The sequence below is a fragment of the Dendrobates tinctorius genome, unplaced genomic scaffold (genome assembly GCF_039654945.1).
Source record: "Dendrobates tinctorius isolate UK_male_01 unplaced genomic scaffold, ASM3965494v1 ptg000035l, whole genome shotgun sequence".
Lineage (NCBI taxonomy): Eukaryota > Metazoa > Chordata > Amphibia > Anura > Dendrobatidae > Dendrobates > Dendrobates tinctorius.
This window is the reverse complement of record NW_027361703.1, coordinates 58738415-58759368: the sequence shown is the minus strand read 5'-3', so window position 1 is coordinate 58759368 and position 20954 is coordinate 58738415. Positions and strand designations below refer to the sequence as shown.

At 45.3% G+C, this 20954-nt stretch overlaps 1 protein-coding gene across 4 annotated transcripts in view; it reads left to right on the top strand.

Moving 5' to 3' along the window:
- Positions 1-20954, top strand: part of TRMU (tRNA mitochondrial 2-thiouridylase) — a 57978-nt gene that overhangs the window by 26310 nt on the left and 10714 nt on the right. For all 4 annotated transcript variants that reach the window (XM_073573507.1, XM_073573508.1, XM_073573509.1 and 1 more), the window contains exons 6-10: positions 5818-5871; positions 5944-6010; positions 10738-10838; positions 11490-11634; positions 17317-17399. In XM_073573507.1, the coding sequence (XP_073429608.1) occupies positions 5818-5871; positions 5944-6010; positions 10738-10838; positions 11490-11634; positions 17317-17399 (450 nt within the window). The remainder of the gene's footprint in view (positions 1-5817; positions 5872-5943; positions 6011-10737; positions 10839-11489; positions 11635-17316; positions 17400-20954) is intronic.

Sequence of the window (20954 nt, the reverse complement as noted above, 5' to 3'; positions counted from 1 at the left end):
GAAGGTCGCGGGAGGGTTCCTGGGGGAGGTGCCGCGCCAGTACCCTGCTGACCGGATACTGGGAGGCCTTAAAGGGCAGGAGGTGATGCTGCCGGGGTGCTTCTGAAGGCCCAGCGATGGATGACAGAACCCCCATAGAGCAGCAGGACGTGCAGGAGCACCCACAGAAGGAGGCCTCGGTGAAGCCTCATACGAGTGGAAGCGGACGAGTGAGCAGAGCCGCAGAAGTTCCTCCAGTCTAAAGGATTCCCCCTGCCTCCCTCCGTGATCCGGTACCTGCCTCATCTGCATGGGTAAGAGCTCTCCGTGAATGTACCCTGATGCAGTGTTCCCTTATGCTGGTTTCGCAGGGGAGGAAAGCTACAGTAAAACAGAAGCACAGGGAATGTGCGCTCTGTAGTTGCCCCTTACCAGACGGCCACCCCAAAAGACTATGTCAGCCATGTGTGCGACAGACGGTAGGGGTTGGAAAGGGACGGGGGCCCAGGCATAGACTGACAGGCCCTTGCACTCTCCCCCATCCTTACAGGGACAGAGATGAAAGCCCTATCTAAAAGGGACTCTTCTAGGGGGAGAGAATTTAGTTTCTCAGGGTCGGAGTCCTCAGCTGCCCCTAGGAACAATTACTCCACGGATTCCCCGGCCTCCACTTCATCCTCTTCGGATGAAGACTCAAGCCGATTCTGCTTCCCATTAGACCAGATGGACAAGCTAGTTAAAGCAATAAGGTCCACCATGGCAGTAGCAGACTCAAAGCCAGAGCTTTCGGCACAGGTAATGTTCGGAGCTCTAGATCCCAGGAAACGCAAAGCTTTTTCCATTAAATGATAAGGTCCAGAGCCTGATAGAAAGGGAATGGAAGAGACCCGAAAAAAGGGGCTCCTTACCACCTGCCTTCAAACGGAGGTACCCATTTGATGACCCAGTGGTAAACAGATGGGATAAGGCCCCTAAGCTGGACGCGGCAGTAGCCAAAGCCTCCAAAAAGTCCTCCATACCGTTCGATGATATGGCCTCCTTAAAAGACCCGCTGGATAAAAAAGCGGATTCCTTTCTAAAGGGAACATGGGAGATGTCAGCAGGCGCCCTAAGACCAGCGATAGCTGCCACTTGTATAGCCAGATCCGTGATGGTCTGGCTAGATCAACTAGATTCCCATCTGAAGGACGGAGCCCCAAGAGCATCCAGTCAGAAAACTCTACCGATCATCCAGAGTGCTGCGGCTTTCTTGGCTGATGCCTCAGCAGACTCGGCAAGGATGGCGGCTAGATCAGCTGGGTTACCAAACGCAGCTCGAAGGGCCCTCTGGTTAAAATGCTGGCCAGTAGATATCCAGGCCAGGTCACGACTCTGCTCCATTCCATATGAGGGGAATATCTGTTTGGCCCCGTCCTGGACGAACTTTTAGAGAAAGCCGGGAACGATAAAAAGAAGTTCCCCAGCCTCCCGAATCCTTCTTATAGACACCCCTTCACCAGGAAAGGATATTTCCATAGAAGGCCGTCCAGAGATCAGGGCAGATGGGACGACAAAAGGAGAGGTACAGGTTTTATGTTCGGAGGAGGGGGGCGCCAGGAATGTCCATCACGTGACACTAAAAAACCGCCCCAATGACTAGATGCTGTGGGGGGAGACTAGCTGCCTTCTACCCAGCCTGGTCGCTGATCTCTAGCAGCAACTGGATACTGGGGGTGATAGCTGCGGGTTTACGACTAGAGTTCACCCGGGTTCCCCTAGATCGATTTAAGGTCACCCCTCTCAGGTCTTCCACATCAGAACAAGCTGCCCTGGAGGCCGAGGTTCATGAGCTTTGCCACAAGAAAGTCCTGACTATGGTTCCAGAGGGAGAAAGGGGGAAAGGTTTCTACTCCCCTCTGTTCCTGGTCCGCAAGCCAGACGGCTCCTTTAGGACTATAATTAATCTCAAGTCCCTCAAACGATTTCTTGGTTATACGGCCGTTCAAAATGGAAACAATCAATTCAACAATAAAGTTGTTGTTTCAAAACTGCTTTATGGTGGTGTTAGATTTAAAAGATGCATACTACCATATACCCATTCATACAGCCCATCAGCGCTTCCTCAGAGTAGCGGTTCAGTTAAATGGGTCAGTTGAACATTTCCAATATGCGGCCCTCGCCTTTGGGGTGGCAGTCGCTCCCCGGGTGTTTACTAAAGTAGTGGAAGGAAGTTATGGCCCATCTACGTGAATCTAACATTCTAGTAGTCCCCTACTTAGATGACTTCCTGATTATAGGGAAAACGGCAAAACATTGTAAGGAACAGCTACAGAGGGCAATGTCGGCCCTAGAGCGGTTAGGTTGGCTGCTTAATATCAAAAAATCTCGGTTACAGCCGATGAGAATTCAGCAATTTTTAGGCCTGATTCTAGATTGAGAAACAGGCTGCCTCCGGAGAAGCTTGTTCGCCTACACTATCAGATCCTAAACGCTGCCAATAACCCCACCATGTCCCTCAGGAAAGCCATGTCCCTTCTGGGTTCCCTTTCCTCCTGTATCCAGTGGTCCAGTGGGCCCAGTTTCATTTAAGAACACTACAGGGGAGGTCTTACTGCATCAAAAAATCCTTGGAGGTTACTTGGAGGGCCAGCTAACCTTGTCCCGAAGCACAAGGGAGTCCCTAGAGTGGTGGCTAGAAAAGGATAATTTGTCCAGAGGGGTTCCCTGGGAGTGTGACATATCCCCCATAGTCACTACGGATGCTAGCCCTTCCGGTTGGGGGGCTCATATGGGTGAAGTCCTAGTCCAGGGCCTATGGGACCATCACCAGATAAAAAGTCATCTAATTTGAAAAGAACTGACAGCAGTAGAGCAGGCAGCTAAGAAGTTACTTATGTATCTGCAGGGCCATCATGTGCGAGTGTTCTCCGACAATTAGGTCACAGTGGCTTGTGTCAACCACCAAGGTGGGACTCGTTCCAAACCCCTGAGGAATGTGGCAGAACGGTTGTTCCAACTAGCAGAACAGCCATTCTAAGCTGAATGTGCATGCCCTCGTCAGAGCGCAGCCGTTAAGCAGCTTGAGGCCGGGCCAGTACCGGCATGGGAGACTGGCTGGGAATCCCTTGTCCTGTTGACATAAATGCCGCAACCTACTAAAACAAGGAGAATGGTCCCTAAACAATTCAATCTTCGACCTGATTATACAAAAATGGAGACAGCCAGAGGTAGATCTCTTCGCCACCAAGGAAATTAAGACTATTCTCCCAAAATCCCAGAGAGAACCCCCTGGCGGTAGATGCCTTTCTGATAAAGCGGGACTTCAGGCTAGCATACGCCTTCCCTCCCCTATCGCTACTACCCTTGGTGTTGAGAAAAATCAAGAGAGACAGAGCAAGGGTCATAGTCATTGCTCCATTTTTGCCCAGGAGGGCATGGTTCTCATGCCTCAGGACCATGTCGGTGTCCGATCCTTGGGTTCTTCCGGACATCCCGGATCTCCTATCCCACGGCCCAGTCTTCCACCCTCAGGTGGCTGGCCTACATCTGACGGCGTGGAGTTTGAGCGGGCACTCTTAAAAGAAAAAGACTTCTCCCCAGACTTGATTAACACCCTACTTAAGAATAGGAAGGCCATTACTACCAGGATCTATGCTAGAATTTGGAAGAAGTTCCTGCAGCGCTCTGAAATAGTTGCTGGGGGTTCAACTCCAATAAATCAGATCTTAGAGTTTCTTCAGAAAGGTCTGGATATGGGACTTTCCACTAGTACGCTTAAAGTACAAGTATCAGCTTTGGGGGCTCTCTTTAGCTGCAACATCGCAGGTAATTACTGGATCCGTAGGTTCATTAAGGCAGCAGGTAGGTCCAGGCCAGTAGTGAAGGATAGATTCATGCCATGGGACTTGAATCTAGTCCTTACGGCCATGACGGAAGCTCCATTCGAACCTATTTCATCAGCTTCCATTAAAAATCTGTCCCTCAAAGTAGCCTTCCTGGTAGCTCTAACCTCAGCTCGCAGAGTAAGCGACATCCAGGCATTATTTAGGCGTCCTCCTTATATACAGGTTAGGACGGGTAATACTCAGACCTGATCCGGCGTACTTACCTAAAGTGGTTTCTAACTTTCATAGGACTCAGGAAATAGTCCTTCCATCCTTCCTCCCTAATCCAGCTAATGAGAAGGAAGAAAAACTACATACCCTGGATGTTAGGAATTGCCTCATAGAATATCTGGCAGCTACCGATCCTTGGAAGAAAGATAATGCCCTATTTATTTCCCACCAAGGCCCTAGGAAAGGTTGTAGAGTGTCAAAAAATACACTAGCCAGGTGGATTAGAGAAGCAATTTCTGTAGCATACACTTCAAAAGGCAGGTCTCCACCTGGGAAGCTGAGGTCGCATTCCACCAGAGCCATGGCGACCTCGTGAGCCGAGAGATCAGAAGTCTCCATCGACCAGATATGTAAGGCGGCTACTTGGTCCTCTCCGAGCACCTTTTATAGTCATTATAGGCTAGACCTGGGTGCTTCCACAGACCTCTCTTTTGGTATAAGGGTGCTGCAGGCTGTAGTCCCTCCCTAAAGTAGTTATTACTCTCTGTAATTCTCTCAGGTGGTGCTGTCATGGACGACCGATAAAGTCTTAGTTACTCACCGGTTAACGGTATTTTTCGGAGTCCATGACAGCACCCGTATATTCCCTCCCTTTTAGTCTATTTTGGGTGTGCACTCCTTCCTCTTATACGTACACGGGTAATTTAAATAGTCGTGTATAGTATTGTATATAAGTTATGCTATTAACCATTGTGGTCCTCTGTGCTCTGTAATCCAACTGATGCGTGGGAGAGGTGCCGCCCTTTTGTATCTGTAGGTTTCCTGTTCCTGAAGGGCGGATCCCCTCTCAGGTGGTGCTGTCATGGACTCCGAAAAATACCGTTAACCGGTGAGTAACTAAGACTTTCTGTAAAGAACACAGAGGTTTATGGGTGAATAGATGGAACATCATACTATCAGTAACATATGGTGGTGGTTGTGTGATGGTCTGGGACTGTTTTGCTACTTCAGGACTTGGAAGACTTGCTGTGGTAAATGGAACCATGAATTCTGCTGGCTATCAAAAAATTTCCAGCCATCTATTTCTGACCTCAAGGTGAGGCAAGGCACACTTGGGTTATGTGATCCAAAACACACCAGTAAGTCCACCTCTGGCTTTAGAAAAACAAAACTAAGACTTTGGAGTGACCTAGTCAAAGTCCTGACCTTAATCTTACTGAGATGCTGTGACATGACCTTAAAATATGGCTAAATTACAATTGTTGTAAAAGACTCTGCCATTTATTGCAAACTCTGGATTGCAGTTGTTGGTGCGAAGGGTGGCCCAACCAGTTATTAGGTTTAGGGGCAATCCCTTTTTCACACAGGGCCCTGTAGGTTTGGGTTTCTTTTTCCCTTAATAATAAAGATCTTCATTTAAAAACTGCATTTTGTGATTACTTGTTACCTGTGTCTAATATTTTACATTTGTTTAGTGATCCAAAACATTTAAGTGTGACAAATATGCAAAAGAATAGGAAATCAAAAAGGGGCAAACACTTTTTCACACCGCTATATATTTCCTTCTTACAAAAATATCTAAATTGGGGGGGGGGGGTCCATAAAACTGCTAGTTTATCAGTTCCTTTCTGTTTCCTATTGCACTGGAAATGAGATTTGTCTTCTCAGATTAGATGGAAGATCCAGTTGAACTATAGAAACTGTTGCATGTTAAGTTTTATTTTTTTTATTTTTTTGCATTAACACTGTTTTTGAGACCCCCCCACATACCGTTATGGAAGAATTATTTTATTTCATTTTATAGAGCATGGGGATCTGTTTTATCGGTGAGAGAAATTTTGAAAAGTTCATCCTTGAGGTCAGTATCTTGAGTTTTGCAGTAAATGTTATGTACCATTTATCCCTTAATTTACTGTTCTGTATTCTTAAGTATTTAGAGCCCCAGCCTGGGAACTTTGTTTCAATCGAAGATGGAAAAATTTTGGGAACACACAAAGGTATTTTTTTTATATATATTTTTTTTCTTGTGGAATTGGTGCTTTCATAAAAAAATAGATTTATACGAGTTTGTTACACTTTAATGTTTTTTGAGCCGCATCTTTCTAGATGTGTTGAGGGATGCTACATGCAATCCGTAGTATGATCGTGCCTTGCACAAATATGGAGGAGCAACAGTTAAAGGAGTTGTCTGGCCCTGGGTAAATTTTGGGTAAGCACTGTCACAAGCCAAATGTTAACAGTATGTAATTCACACACTGGGGTTCAGTTCTACATTTGTGTTTGAGATGACCACTTATCAAACTGGGAGTGATTTCAGCTGATTGGTGGGTGTCGAATAATATGATGGGTCATCAAAATGTTGTTCCAAACAACCAATTTTCAGTTACTCATATATATTGTAGTTCCTTAATATAAATATATAAATTTAGGCATTTTGCCCGCTACAGTAATGGAATGCCCAAAACAGGAAACACCGAACATGAGGTCATAATGGAGTAGTGACACATGGTTGGAAAGAATTCGTAAAAAATCTTTATTACAAAATTGGCAACAACACATCACAACAGAAGCGGGTGCCCACAATAGTTAAAATGCATGATTATCTATAAAAATGGTAAAACCAGGACCAACGGATTAGTAGTGACCATATACACACGCAGTATATAGGAAAATGTACCGTACATACTCGTGTATAAGCCGAACCCGCCCCCCCTTAATTTTGTCACAAAAATCTGGGAAAACTTATTGACTCACATATAAGCCTAGGGTGCACAGTGAGTGGCCCCAGATAATGCTGCACAGTGAGTGGCCCCATCATGTTGCTGCTGCTGCCGCTGCCTCCATTACAAAAAAAAACAAACTGTATACTCACGTCCGTCGCTGCCCGCTGCTCATCAGCGTTGCCGGCTCTGCAGTGACTGTTCAGGCAGAGGACGCATACTAACTACGTCATCGCGCCCTCTGACGCAAGACAGCAGAGCGACGGGGAACGGGGACAGGTGAATATGGCTCCCCCCGTTCATACTCGCCACCTCCTTGCGCTCGTCTCTGCAGCCCCCCTGCTTATGCGGTAATTGTAGACAAATTAATTGTAAAGATGCACATAATTGCCTATAGAGGGTAATAAAGATGGGTTTGCGTGCTGAATCCTCATAAATACCAAAAATGGTATGCAATACGATAAAAGGATGCCAAAGTATAATTAAGGCAAAAAGTGGGGAATCGATACAAGCAAGTCCCTGCTGGGAGGAATATGTGCATGTATATGTGACATAGCCTGAAGATCAATGTAGTACAATCTGCGATTCAGTGGGATCCATGGAAGCATTCCAGAGCTATAACCTCATAAAGTGACACTGGTCAGAATTGTAAAAATTGGCCTGGTCATTAAGTAGCAAATTGGCTCTATCACTAAGGGGTTAAAGAAGCATTCCAAACAAAATGTTTATCGTCTGAATATATTAAATCCTCATATTATGTAAGTACACAGTGCTATAATTGCTCATTTTGCCCTTCTAATCTGTTAAGTCTTTTCTGTTAGGTCTGTGACTTCACATGATCAAAAATTGACTAGCTGAAGCCTTCTAAGCTCTATGTAGAAACAGGAGGTTAATTTTCCCTGTATGAGTCATGAGTCACTGCAAATGTCCCTGGCAGGGAGGAGGAACAGCTGGGTCAGGAGTGGAGATGAGCAAACCCGAACTGTAAGGTTTTGTTCCGGACACCTATTGTCCGGAGCTGAGCTTCGAACACGGACCTCTCCCTCCTTGAAGTCCATTTCACAGTGTGGGAGTGTAAGATTTTCCAGCTTCAAAGTTTGGCTCCCCATTGATTTCTGTGGAGTTTAAGTTTGGGTAAAGTTCTGGTAACCAAACTTTGGACTAAAGTGCAGATGAACCCGAACTTCCACAGGTTCGCTCATCCCTAGTCAGAAGGTTAAAGGGAATCTGTCACCCTTTTTTTTGGACTATCAGCTGCCGGCATTGACATCAGGGGCTTATCTATAGCATTCTGTAATGCCGTAGATAAGCCCCCAATGTAACCTGAAAGATAAGAAAAACACGTTAGATTATACTCATCGGAGTGGGTGGTCCGGTCTGATGGGTGTCCTGGTCCGGTCCGGTGCCTCTCATCTTCATACGATGCTGTCCTCTTCTTTCCTTCCTGTAGTGGCTCTGGCGCAGGCGCACTTCTCTGCCCTGTTGAGGGCAGACCAGAATACTGCAGGCGCCAGACCTCTCCCGACGCCTGCGCACTGCAGGACTCTGCTCTGCCCTCAACAGGGCAGCAGTGCGCCTGTGTTGGAGCCACTACAGGAAGGGAAGAAGACGACGGCATCATATGAAGATGGGAGGCATCGGCACCGGACCGCCCCCTCCGGTGAGTATAATCTAACGTGTTTTTCTTTCAGGTTACATCAAAAAGATGTAAATGTAGTATCTATGTAATACACGAAGCTGAAGAATAAAGAGGTACAATTTCCAAAATGGAGTCACTTGATGGGGATTCTGTTCTTCTAGCACTTAGGGGCTCTGTATATGAAGTCTGGAAACTCGTCTGCGCTCCAGGAGGCAAATAGCGCTCTGGCCCTCCTGAGTCTCACCATATGGCTAAGCAGTACTATACATCCACATATGGGGCGTTTCTACATTCAGCAGAAATTGTGGGACAAACTGTGGTGCCATTTTAACCTATTTGCCAATGTGAAAATCTAAAATTTTGGTGGTAAAAATGTAATTATTTTAACTTCACTGCTCAATGGTATAAAATTCTGTGACACACCTGTGGTGTCAATATGATCACTGCACCCTTAGAGAATTTCATTGAGAGGTGTAGTTTGTAAAATGGGGTCACTTATGGGGGATTCAATGTGACATGACACACTCAAGCCAGTCCAGCAAAGTATTAACTCTAGTATGGCGCTTCTTCCCTTCTGAGCTGTGCACTGTGCCTCAAAAGTAGTTTCCGACCACATTTGGGGTATCTGTGTACTCAGTAGAAATTGCACAACAAATTTATATTATATACATATACATTTTTTTTTTTTTTTTACTTTTCCATTTTCACAGATCAACATTGTAAAATTCTGTGAAGCACATGTGTGTTCAAGGTGCTCACCACACATCTAGATAAATGCCGTGCGGGGTTTCCACTGTTTGGGCACATCAGGGGTCCCTCAAAGTCACTTCAAATGTGATGTGGTCCCTTTAAAAAAAAAAAAAGGATTTTTTAGATTTTGTTGTGAAAATGAGAAATTGCTGGTCAACTTTTAACCCTTGTAACTTGCTATTTTTTAATGTTTCAAAAGTTTTGCTGATGTATGGTGGACATGTGGGGAAATGTTCTTTATTAACTATGTTGTGTGACCTATCTGTTGTGATTTTAAGGGCATAAAAATTAAAAGTTTTAAAATTGCAAAATTTGCCACATTTCTAATATCACAAATAAACAAGTCATATTGAATAAATTTTACCACTAACATGAAGTACAATGTGTCATGAAAAAACAGTCTCAGAATCAGTGGGATCTGTTATGAATGAGTCACCGAGGAGGAAAAAAGAAAAAACAAGCTAAGCCCAGAAAACCGGAGAGGTTGGTAACTAGCGGATTGCAGACCCCTGAATCCTATCCACAACAACTAGCAGTAGCCGTGGTCCTAGACGCCTCATCACGGCCGGAGAACTAAATAAGCCTAAAGAAAGAAAGAGGGGAAAATCTAAACTGCCCCAGAGCAGACCCCAAAGCAATAGACAGCCCCCAACATGTATTGTCGGTGAAACAAGATGAAAACACAGACACAGATAGAAAGGCTGAGCAAACGATGGGGCAGGAACTAAACTGGAAACCAGAAGCCACAGTCAGGCAAAATCACCAGCAAGAAACTAGGGAGTCGGCTGCCTTAAATCCAATCAGAAACTCCTGATGTCCAATTGCAGTCCTCTTCCTCAGGTGGCCGGTCTCTGCCATTTAGATCAGCTTCATTACCTCCCTTCACCAACAGAGGGAGTCCAGATAGAGAACTCACTACTCCTCTGTCAGCACAGCCAGCTCCATCCCATCACCAGAAGCCAGAGGCAAACCTGAAAATGAGCTCACAACAGGGATCCATGGAAGCGTTCCAGGGTTATAACCACCTAAAGTGACAGTGGTCAGAGTTGTAAAATTTGGCCTGGTCAGGATAGACTGCTGTCACTCAAGCAGGAGGAATTGCCCAATTTGTTAGTGTGTATAGTTTGGGGTATGAAGTCCTGCTGACTGACCTTCAACTAATTTTTACAAAGTATTGCAATGTAAAATTCATTGACCTTTCTGGGATTTTTGTTGATAAACCCCCCCCCCCCCCCCCCCCCCAAAAAAACAAAACAAAAAAAGACAAAAAAAAAAAAAAAAAAAACGCTCCGTAGTGCTGTATGACCACTTATGTGCTGTGGTCTGTAGTAGAACCACCTGCTGCATGGTCAGCTTGTATTGCTCTACTGAAAGGGATTCTGAAAAAGATAATCTACTATATTTCTATAAAATGATTAATTTCTAAACATCTTGTTATAATTTAACTATTTTACTATTTAGCTATTAATTGGAAATAACCAAGTTCATGGCTATATTCATGTAACAAGTTTATGATTTGACCAAAGACAGTGGTGTGTGTGTGTATATAAAATTATATAACATTTCTGTATTTGTGTGGCAGCTAATATAATCCATGTTGTATTCTTTTTCCAAGGTTGGTTTCTTTTCACTTTGGGCCAGAGAGCGAGAATAGGCGGCCAACGAGACGCATGGTTTGTGGTGGATAAAGATGTTGCAACAAGTGAAATTTTCGTGGTGAGTTTTAAGATAAATTAGTCTCTTACAATCCCGTGAAGCTTTTTTTTTTTTTTTTTTGGTAGATGTCTATTTTTCTCTACTGTGCTTTTTTGTTGCTTGTCTGTTTCTTGTATTTTCTGAATGTAATCATGGAGTGTCGTTATCCTGCCGGAGATGCGTCTGTTATGGACACAGCACAGTGACTTGTATGGGAGCGTTTTGTGACTTGTGCTACGGCCTTTGCAGGTAGTCGGGGAGGTGCGCTGCCTTCACTGCACAGCGGGTGCTGTCATCCACCAGCTTAATAGAAATGTTACCCTTCCTTGTAATCCTGCCTTTAGTAATGAAGTGACTGAAAGTGATCGCTACAGTGCAGACATTATCCGGCTGTTAATAGGTTAAGTAGTCAGCATGAAAATGGCAAGACTGTTGGGTTATTTCTCAGTGTAGCTGATAACAGAATGTTGGTAGAGGTGTGAGACCGCAGGGCTAAACTGCAGGCAAAAGACCTGCGGATTTTTCCAAATCTGCGTGGAAAAATCCGTAGTACCTTTCACTACGTGTGCACATAGCCTTAAGTTATGAATTGTATGTGAAACATATTACATGCAAAGTATCCACTGACCAGTATATTCACAACTAATGACTGTTCTATTCTGTATATTAAAGGCCCCATGTACAGATCACCCAGCCTTATTCAGAGACTTGCTGCGGACTGACAGGGTGCATTGGATTTCAGAGGAGCCTCCTGCAGAGTTGGTGAAGAATAAAATGATGGAGTGTAATTTTAGATTTCAACACCAGATGGCACTAGGTACATTTGTCAGAACGCAGAAATAATTTCCTTCTATCTAAGTTGATCTTTGCTTCATGTTCTAGGATGTTGGCGATCTGTTTACTTGCATCATGAATTATAAATGGACTTTTAATATGGAACTTGGGAAAACCTGCTGTAACTCTGTATACATTTATCCCATAATTCTAAGAGGAGGGGCTAGTGCACAGGTTATCTGGGTGATGTTTAGAAGGTAGCCACGTAACAAATTGGCATTGGGGTATTCGCTCATTATTTATAAATTTAGCTAGGGCTGTTTATGTATGTAAATAAAAGAAAAAACAAAGCTAATTGGCACTGCCATGGTTGTGTCCACTTCTCTATGGCATCCTGGGCACCTCTTGCCATTTTTTGTCATTAGGCCTAACCTGATGTGCCCAAGTAAGTGGCTAGAGGCGCCCACAATGCTCTGTATGAGAACAGGACACCAGACCAGGGCGGTGCAAATCACTCCTCTCTATAGCAGAAGTCTGTTTTGAGAGAAGCTGTCAATTTGTTTTCTTTTTATGATCTTGCACTAATGAGCTATTCACATTGAGGGACTACCAGAGTAGTATGGCAAGTTGAAATAGATGCACTTGTAAAAGCTCATGTATGGGTCCTGCAGACTCCACAAGCAGACCAGGGCTATTTGTCCATTCTATGGACAGGAACAACAAAATGGATAGAAATCTAATACTGCGGCAATGCACAAACATGCGTAGAAACAGCGGTCACGTGCACATGCCGTGCTGTGCACCTCTATGGCAGCGCTCTGTGTGCGCTCTTGCTAGCGGCTCCCTGCAGGGTCTCCTGACTAGCACACGGTGAATCCCTGCAATTAGTCCAGTCCATGGTAATCAACCATGTAAACCTGCTGATTCCTGTGTGCACATAGTTTGGCGGGAAAGTAAACATACTTTAAAGTTTTCCGATCAGGTTGGGGAGATTCAGATATGGGATAATCCTGAATTTTCCCATCTCCAGATTTTACAGGATCCAAATTTCTGGAAACAAAATGGTATAACAACGCTCAATCAGATCTTTGAAAATCAAATTTTATTATCATTTGAACAATTTCATATAAAATTTGGAATCCCTCATAGAGAGTTTTATAGATATCTGCAGCTGAGACCAATTCCCACTTCCTAGAATGCGAATATCTAGATATCCACTAATAGGAATATTGTCAACCCAAGGGCATACAGGTGTGATTTCCTCCCTGTATACCTTTTTGTTAAATTCCAAAATTGCTTCCACCCAATTGGCTGTGGAAGATAAATGGAGGCACCTAATCCCTTCCATCACCGATGACCAGTGGAGTGGCGCACTGGAAGCGCATACGACGGTGTCTCCAGCGGCAAATGACAAATTAATCCAATTCTATATGCTACACCAATCCTATCTAACCCCGAGTAGACTACATAAATTCGGCAGAAGAGTAAATGATGACTGTCATAGATGCGGGGAGGTGGGAGCGGATTTTTGGCATCTCATTTGGGATTGTAGAATTATAAGAAGATACTGGAAGGATGTAATTTTTACACTAGAAAGGATAATTGGGATACCAATAGAATGTAGTCCAGTGATGTGTGTGTGTTGGGAGTTGTGGATGAAGAAATGTGGACTCATTATGACAGGATATTTCTCAGGGAGGTTCTGTTTATGGCCAGGAAAGCGATAGCGCTGAGGTGAATGGGGGGCCGGTCTCCTTCGATCAATCAGTGAAAAAAATTGGTGAACAATATAATTCCGTATGAGAACATTATGCACATCAATTCTAAGCTGTTTAAACCTACCCTTTAAAGGGATAACCCCCTTTAAATATCCCCAGATTGCTGCATAGAATAAACTTCCTTTCCTCCTGGACTGGCACAGTTTGGCCTCTTTCAGCCCTGAGTCCCGCGCCAGTACCGTGATATAACCAAAAATGTCACATAATTACTACAGTTGTCAAGTGACATTTTGTCACCGCATCAGCAGGGGACACAGGGCTTGGAGGATTTTCCAGTTATAGATTTTTGACCTTCCCAAGTCCAGCATTGCCTATTCGTGCACAGCACCGCTGCAGACAGTCGCTGGGTGGATGTGCTGATGTAGACCGCATGGGCACTGAACTCATTGATTGGTTGCTGTAGTAAGAATATCACTGCTGCAGAGGCAGCAATGGACTTGGGGAGGCTAAATAATATCCAATTTTATTATTTTAATACAGATTAAGCAGTTCCTTAATGTCTGCCCCAGTGATGCATCTCCATTGCTGCTGCAGGACCCACCTCTGTTCTAAAGTACTGCGTATTTCAAGTCGACAGTCAGTTCAACATAGTCTGCAGTGCTTGCTATAGGTGAACTTTAACATTAGCTTCCGGTGTAGCTTTTTAAGCCAGAAGCCTGCAGTTGTTGCTGAAGAGGGTTTTCTCTTCAATTCTGGCCTAATGAGCTGGATGGAACAGCCATGTCTGTCAGTACCATCAAATTAAATGGGAAATGTGGTATGCCAAAATTATATAAAAAAAAAAACGTAAACGCGGCATAAAATAAAAGCTCTTGCACAGGTCTGTTGATCGAAAAATAAAAAATGTACAGGTTTCGGAAAGTAAATTAATTCCTTTGAAAAAAAATAAAAAATTAGTGGAATTGCAAAACCCACCCCCACCTCCATTTTAGTACATCTAATTTCCCCCATTTTAGCACTTCTGAATAATAACAAAAACCTACAGAAAAAAAGTATATGCCAAATGAATAAAATCCAGAAAGTCTTTATTTGGATATAAATATATTTTATATATAATAAAAAAAAAAAAAGTTAAAAGGAAAGTGTTCTACAGAGAAACTATACCTCTCAAGAGACCCCACCTATAAGTTATTATATTATATGTCTTACCTCATGCCAGAACAAGGCATCAGAGCAGTACATATTGCTTACAGAGAAATTAAAGCTATATCCAGTAATGAAGCCGAGCCAAGTGGTTATTGGTGGCAGTAATATATACCGTATACATAGAGACCCAGTGGCAGTAAAGATAAATATCTTAATGCATAATGTATATAGAGGCCCAGTGGCCATGCTACGATAAATGGCTGGCATCACAAAAAGGCTAGTGTCACACGATCGTATATTCTCTCTCCACGTTTGAGCAGAGTGTTAGCATAGTGTGTTCCAATTCTCTCACATGCCCCACAGTATGATAGAATAATATAGGTCCAAATGCTATCCAATAAAATATCTGACAACACTCGTCCGATGTATATGCTGATGTGAGCGAGCCCTAAATAAGATACTAGTAAACGGAACGTATAGAACATCACAACATATTTTGCACATCAAGAAGTAGAGTGCTGACTAAGCGAGCACTTTGGAGTGCTCGTATATTGTGTTCGAGTCCCTATGACTGCATGACTTGCGGCTGTTAGACAGCCTGAACACGTGGCGATTGCCTGTTAGACGGCCTCAACACGTGTGGTGATTCCCTAACAGCCGCAAATCATGCAGCCGCATGAACTTTAATATAATACTAGCTGAAGAGTCCGGCGCTGCCCGGGCTTGGTAACTAACTGTGGATAGTTATAACAAATTATAATTATCTTCCATCCCATAGTCCTGTGCCCATATACCCATCATACATATCCACGATCCCATAGGCCCGTGCCCATATACCCATCATACATATCCTCCATCCCATAGTCGAGTGCCCATATACCCAACACACATCCTCCATCCCATAGTCCCATGCCCATATACCCATCACACATCCGCCATCCCATAGTCCCATGCCCATATACCCATCATACATATTCGCCATCCCATAGTCGAGTGTCTATATACCCATCAGACATCCTTCATCTCATAGTCGCATGCCCATATACCCATCATACATATCCTCTATCCCATAGTCCCGTGCCCATATACCCGTCATACATATCCTCCATCCCATAGTCCAGTGCCCATATACCCATCACACAGCCTCCATCCCATAGTCAACCATTATGACATCATAATTAGCGGCCGGGCTTGCAACCTATGATGACATCAGCGTTGCCGTATTCTCATCACTAGAGCTGATGCAATTAGCAAAAATAGAGGGATAAGTGGGTAAGACTTGAGTGATGGTAGAGTTAGACCCCAATGTGTGTTTTGCATTTAGCTTCATCCAGAAAGAAGCTAAACTGTTGATTTGGCCACTTATAACATTTCTGCTATCTATCGGATGGATTTCTTCTTTTTTTCAGCCTATTGGTCTATCTTCCATTGAGCTCCTTTTTGACTGCATGTTGTGGGTTCACAGCAACAGCTTTGATATGCAAATGCCACACCTAGAATCAGCTCCAGACCTTTTACCTGCTTAATTGATGATGGATTAATGAGGGAATAAGCCATACAGCTCATTAAAGAGCTTTGAGATACCGAAATTGTCCAAATACTTTGGTCCCTTTTTAAGAAGAACTAGAATGTCAATACCTTCAAATTACCCTCAAATTAAAGCTGAGAGCTTGCATTTTAAGCCAATATTGATTATATCACTGAATCTTGAATGTTTGTTTTTTGTTTTTTTTAAATGGCTAAAATGACAACTTGTGTTTTGGGTCCAGAATTATTTGGACATTGTCTGTAGCTCTTTGTCAGGGGGGAGCGTGTCGGTATTTACTGCAGCCTTAGCTAAGCCCATGAGTCTGCTCTGATTCTGTAGGTGCAGCTCTACCTCCTCAGACTATATTAGATAATGGCCAGAAGCACTGAGTCTGGATGTGGGAATGCCCTAATAATGTGCATGGCTGCTCAGAAAATTGACAGGAAACATTTACTTGAGTTAAAATTTACTGCCTGACATTTAATATTCTGTCGGATGTTCCTTAGTGATGGACCCTGGCCAAGTGTCTCATCATGCCGTGCCCCTAACAATGCGCAGTTTACACTGTGTTGCTAGGGAACAGGTGACAGAATCTCCACAAAAAGGAAAGATCTCCTTTAAATTCTCTGCATCCTTCCTGCTGCCCATCAGCAAGCCTCTTTAATATTGTCTCCTTTAGACTGCTGAAAATCTGCATTCCCCCATCATCATGCATCTGATTACTGGGTCACCCATACAGCTAGATACATGACGACCCACCATCCAGGCCCATGTATCTGTCCGTATTCAGCAGCAGCTTTCTGCCTGGCTATACCGACTCTGAGGGACAGTCTACAAGGCCGTTCTTCTGTCCTCACTGCCGTCAGTCATTACATCTGTAGTGTTGGTGGATATCTCTGGCTGCCATGTCTGTGATTATAGGAGCTCTTGGGAAGATTGTGCATCATGCTGTTGGACTCGTTTCTTGATGTAATGCACCCACAGTGTTCTGTAATCCCCGAGAAATGCGCTGCCTGTCACGTCTTGTTGCCTAGCTTAGAAATTATGTCTGAGACTTTTAGATTTCAATAGTTACATTGTTCACAGGGTGAAGCAAACTTCTAATTGCCATGGGCATGATGTGCGATGTAAACCATAATTATTGCTATGCACAGGGCTAGGAACAGCCAAGCTTCAGAACTGTCAATGATTACCTTTTGTGTTGATCCACTTGTATATCCCATATACTGTGCACCCATGCAATACTCGCAAAGGGATAGAGCTGTAACATTGTATTAAGAATGTCACATCACTTTCCAACGTTTTCCTAACATGCTTGTATTCCAATTTCTAGTGCCATGTGTACTAACGCTGAACCAGGATGGCACAGTTTGGGCAACATTAGTGAAGCCAATACGAGCCCTTACACCTGGACAGGTAGGTAAAAAGATGGATTCTATATTGGTCAGTATTTTGTGCCAATTTATGGAAATCAAAGCTAGGAAAGGTCTAAAACACAGAAGACATACAAATCTTTTCATGGTATTTCTCTGTAGGTTCAGGTCCTGATTTTAACTTACAAATACTGATGCATTTTATGGATGTGTAAAAGTGGTGTAGCTGTTTTACAAATGCTTAACTTAAATTCTACAAACTTAGTCGCAGTTTAAGAGATAATTGGTCCTTAGTTTAAATCTTTGAGGCATATTCTGTTACTTCTCTAGAAAAAAAGAGGAAGCAAACCATACAGCAGGGGTGGGGAACCTTTATCCAGTCGGGGGCCATTTGGAAATTTCTAACATCATTCGGGGGCCACACCTTGAAAATTATTTCGGTATATTTAGTCAAACAATTACGGTAACTCACCCTTAATGTGACGGATGGAGCTGCTTCTCTTTGGTGCAGCTGTGAAGTTAGGTGATACTGATCCTGTTGCTCCTCACAGCTGCTTTTCCAGGTTTGTGTCGGCCAGGAGAGCAGTCAACTTTTTGTCATAAGTCTTCTAAATCATATACATCACATAGGAGACACTGGGACTACTATATATACATCACATAGGAGACGCTGAGACAACTTTATATACACCACATATGAGATGCTGGGACTGCTGTATATACATCACACAGGAGACGCTGGGACTGCTGTGTATACATCACACGGGAGACGTTGGGACTGCTGTATATACATCACACAGGAGATGCTGGGACTGCTGTATATACATCACATGGGAGACACTGGGATTGCTACATACATAACATAGGAAACATTGAAACTGCTGTACAGACATCACGTAGGAAACATTGAGACTGCTTTATATGCATCACAGGAGACTCTGGGGTCATATAAATTACAGGAGGGGCTGGGGGGCATAGACCTCACAGGAGATGCTGGGACATATTCATCACCGGGGAGGCTGGGACGAATAGACCTCACTGAAGGACTATATACATCACTAGGAAGCACCGACAGCACTGGGGTATGTATGTCCCTGGGGGGAATATACATCACTAGTGCGGTCACATACATCATTGGGGGCTATATACAGCGCTGGAGTCTATATATCACAGGTGGGGCATATATAGTACTTGGGTGGATATACAGCACTTTTGGGGTTAATGCAGCACTGGGGAATATACACATCACTTGGGGGCACATACAGCTGTAGGGGGGAGATATGCAGCACTGGGGCGACAGGCATCACCGGGGAGGCACATAGATCACCGGGGTGACACGAATATCACAGGGGTGGGCCACAGAGATCACAGGGGAGCACAGAGATCATGGAGGGGCACATAGCTGTAGGGGACAGATAACAGGGGGCACAAAGATCACATGGGAGCACAAATATCACAGGATGAATATAGCAGGGAGGCACAAGGATAACGGGGGCACATAGATCACAGGGGGAACAAATCTGGGAGCCACAGATATCACAGGGGTGCGCATAGCTGGGGGGCACAGATGACAGGGGAACATATAGCTAGGGGGCACAGATCATGGGAGGAAAAAAAATCACAGGGGGGCACAGATCACAGGCAGGCATACAGCTGGAGGTCACAGATCACAGGGGGCATAGATATCACATGGGGAAACAGATTGGGGCACATAGATCACTGGGGGCATATAGCTGGAGGGCACATATCACAGGGGGCATATAGCTGGAGGGCACAGATCACAGGGGGCATACACCTGGAGGGCACAGATCACGGGGCACATAGCTGGAGGTCACAGATCACAGGGGGCATGTAGCTGGAGGGCACAGATCACAGAGGGCATGTAGCTGGAGGGCACAAATCACAGGGGGACAAACACTTGGAGGGCACAGACCACAGGGGGACAAACACTTGGAGGGCACAGATCACAGGGGGACATACACCTGGAGGGCACAGATCACAGGGGGACATACACCTGGAGGGCACAGATCACAGGGGGCATATAGCTGGAGGGCACAAATCACAGGGGGCATGTAGCTGGAGGGCACAAATCACAGGGGGACATACACCTGGAGGGCACAAATCACAGGGGGACATACACCTGGAGGGCACAGATCACAGGGGGACATACACCTGGAGGGCACAGATCACAGGGGGACATACACCTGGAGGGCACAGATCACAGGGGGACATACACCTGGAGGGCACAGATCACAGGGGGACATACACCTGGAGGGCACAGATCACAGGGGGACATACACCTGGAGGGCACAGATCACAGGGGATACCAAGCTGAGGGGCAGAGATAGGAAAGCACACTGCCGGATCAAAGATCCCTGAGGAGGCGCAGAGCTGCCAGCACGCACAGAGATCGCTGTGGACTGAGCGCAGTATTATCCTCTTCCGGGACAGGAGGACTGGAGAGCGTTGGGCACTAACCCCGTCCACACAGCGATGTCACCATTCATGTGCAGGGCAGGCAGCATTGTGTAGTGAACGCTGTGTGCCTTGCACTTGGGGCTTAAAGCCCCCACAGCTGATAGGATACGGCTGCTGCCCGGGCATTGGGGACTCCAGGGACCTGCCCGCGGGCCACATGAAAAGTCACTGCGGACCGCATGTTCACCACCCCTGCCATACAGGGATTCATAAACTGCTCTAGATAAGGCCCCGTTCCATGTCCTGATGATCGGCAGAACAGAAGCGTATTCATTCTGACCATTGTCCTGTGTGAACGTTGTCCAGTGATCAGCCATCAAATCTACAGCACTTTGTCATTAATGGTTTTCGTTACGTGTCCTGCTCTTGGTAGCAGATCCCTTCATATGAACTAGTGATCTGCTGCCAGTCATAATACAATGTTATGGGGTGAACAATCATTTGTGCAATCTATAGCACCACACTTATATTTTCCTCTTCGCCACGACAGCACCCACTGAGAGGAGGGGATCCGCCCCAGGAACAGGAAACCTACAGAGAGATAAATGGGGCGGTCCCCCTCGCTCCCTCAGTTTGGTTTCCTGTTCCTGGAAAGGAACCCGCAGAAGAGGATACCTGGTCTGGTAGCCGCCTGTGTGCATAATATGAGCAGCAGGGGCCCCAGGACTGGAGGCAGCGTCGGGCGGAGAGGTGATTTTTTTTTTTTTTTTTTTTTTTTTCCCCCCCAGAGCTGGTAATGCAGGTGAGGCCGGAGGTAAGAGAGGTGCCAAGGCTCACTGAGGGGACATAGCGTATACCCCCCCCCCAGGAGGGGCCAGCGCATTACAAATGCCATTAGGGCATATCGGGGATGGTGGCCGCGCGCCCCCCCCCCCCCCCCCAGAGAGGAAGCAGAAGAGCCTGAGCGTTGTGCCAGGCAGCGCTACTGGGGGTCATACCTGCGGAGGGGTTAACATGTTGCGGCCGGGTGCGTGGGTGTCACCGTCCGACGGCCGCTGCATCAGCACTTCCAGCGGCGCTCCCAGGCAGAAGCAACACGGAAGTAGTATGAGAACTTCCGGGGTCAAGACAGAAGGCGGCGATCGAGGGAAAACGCCGCGCATGCGCAGAAGGGCCAAAA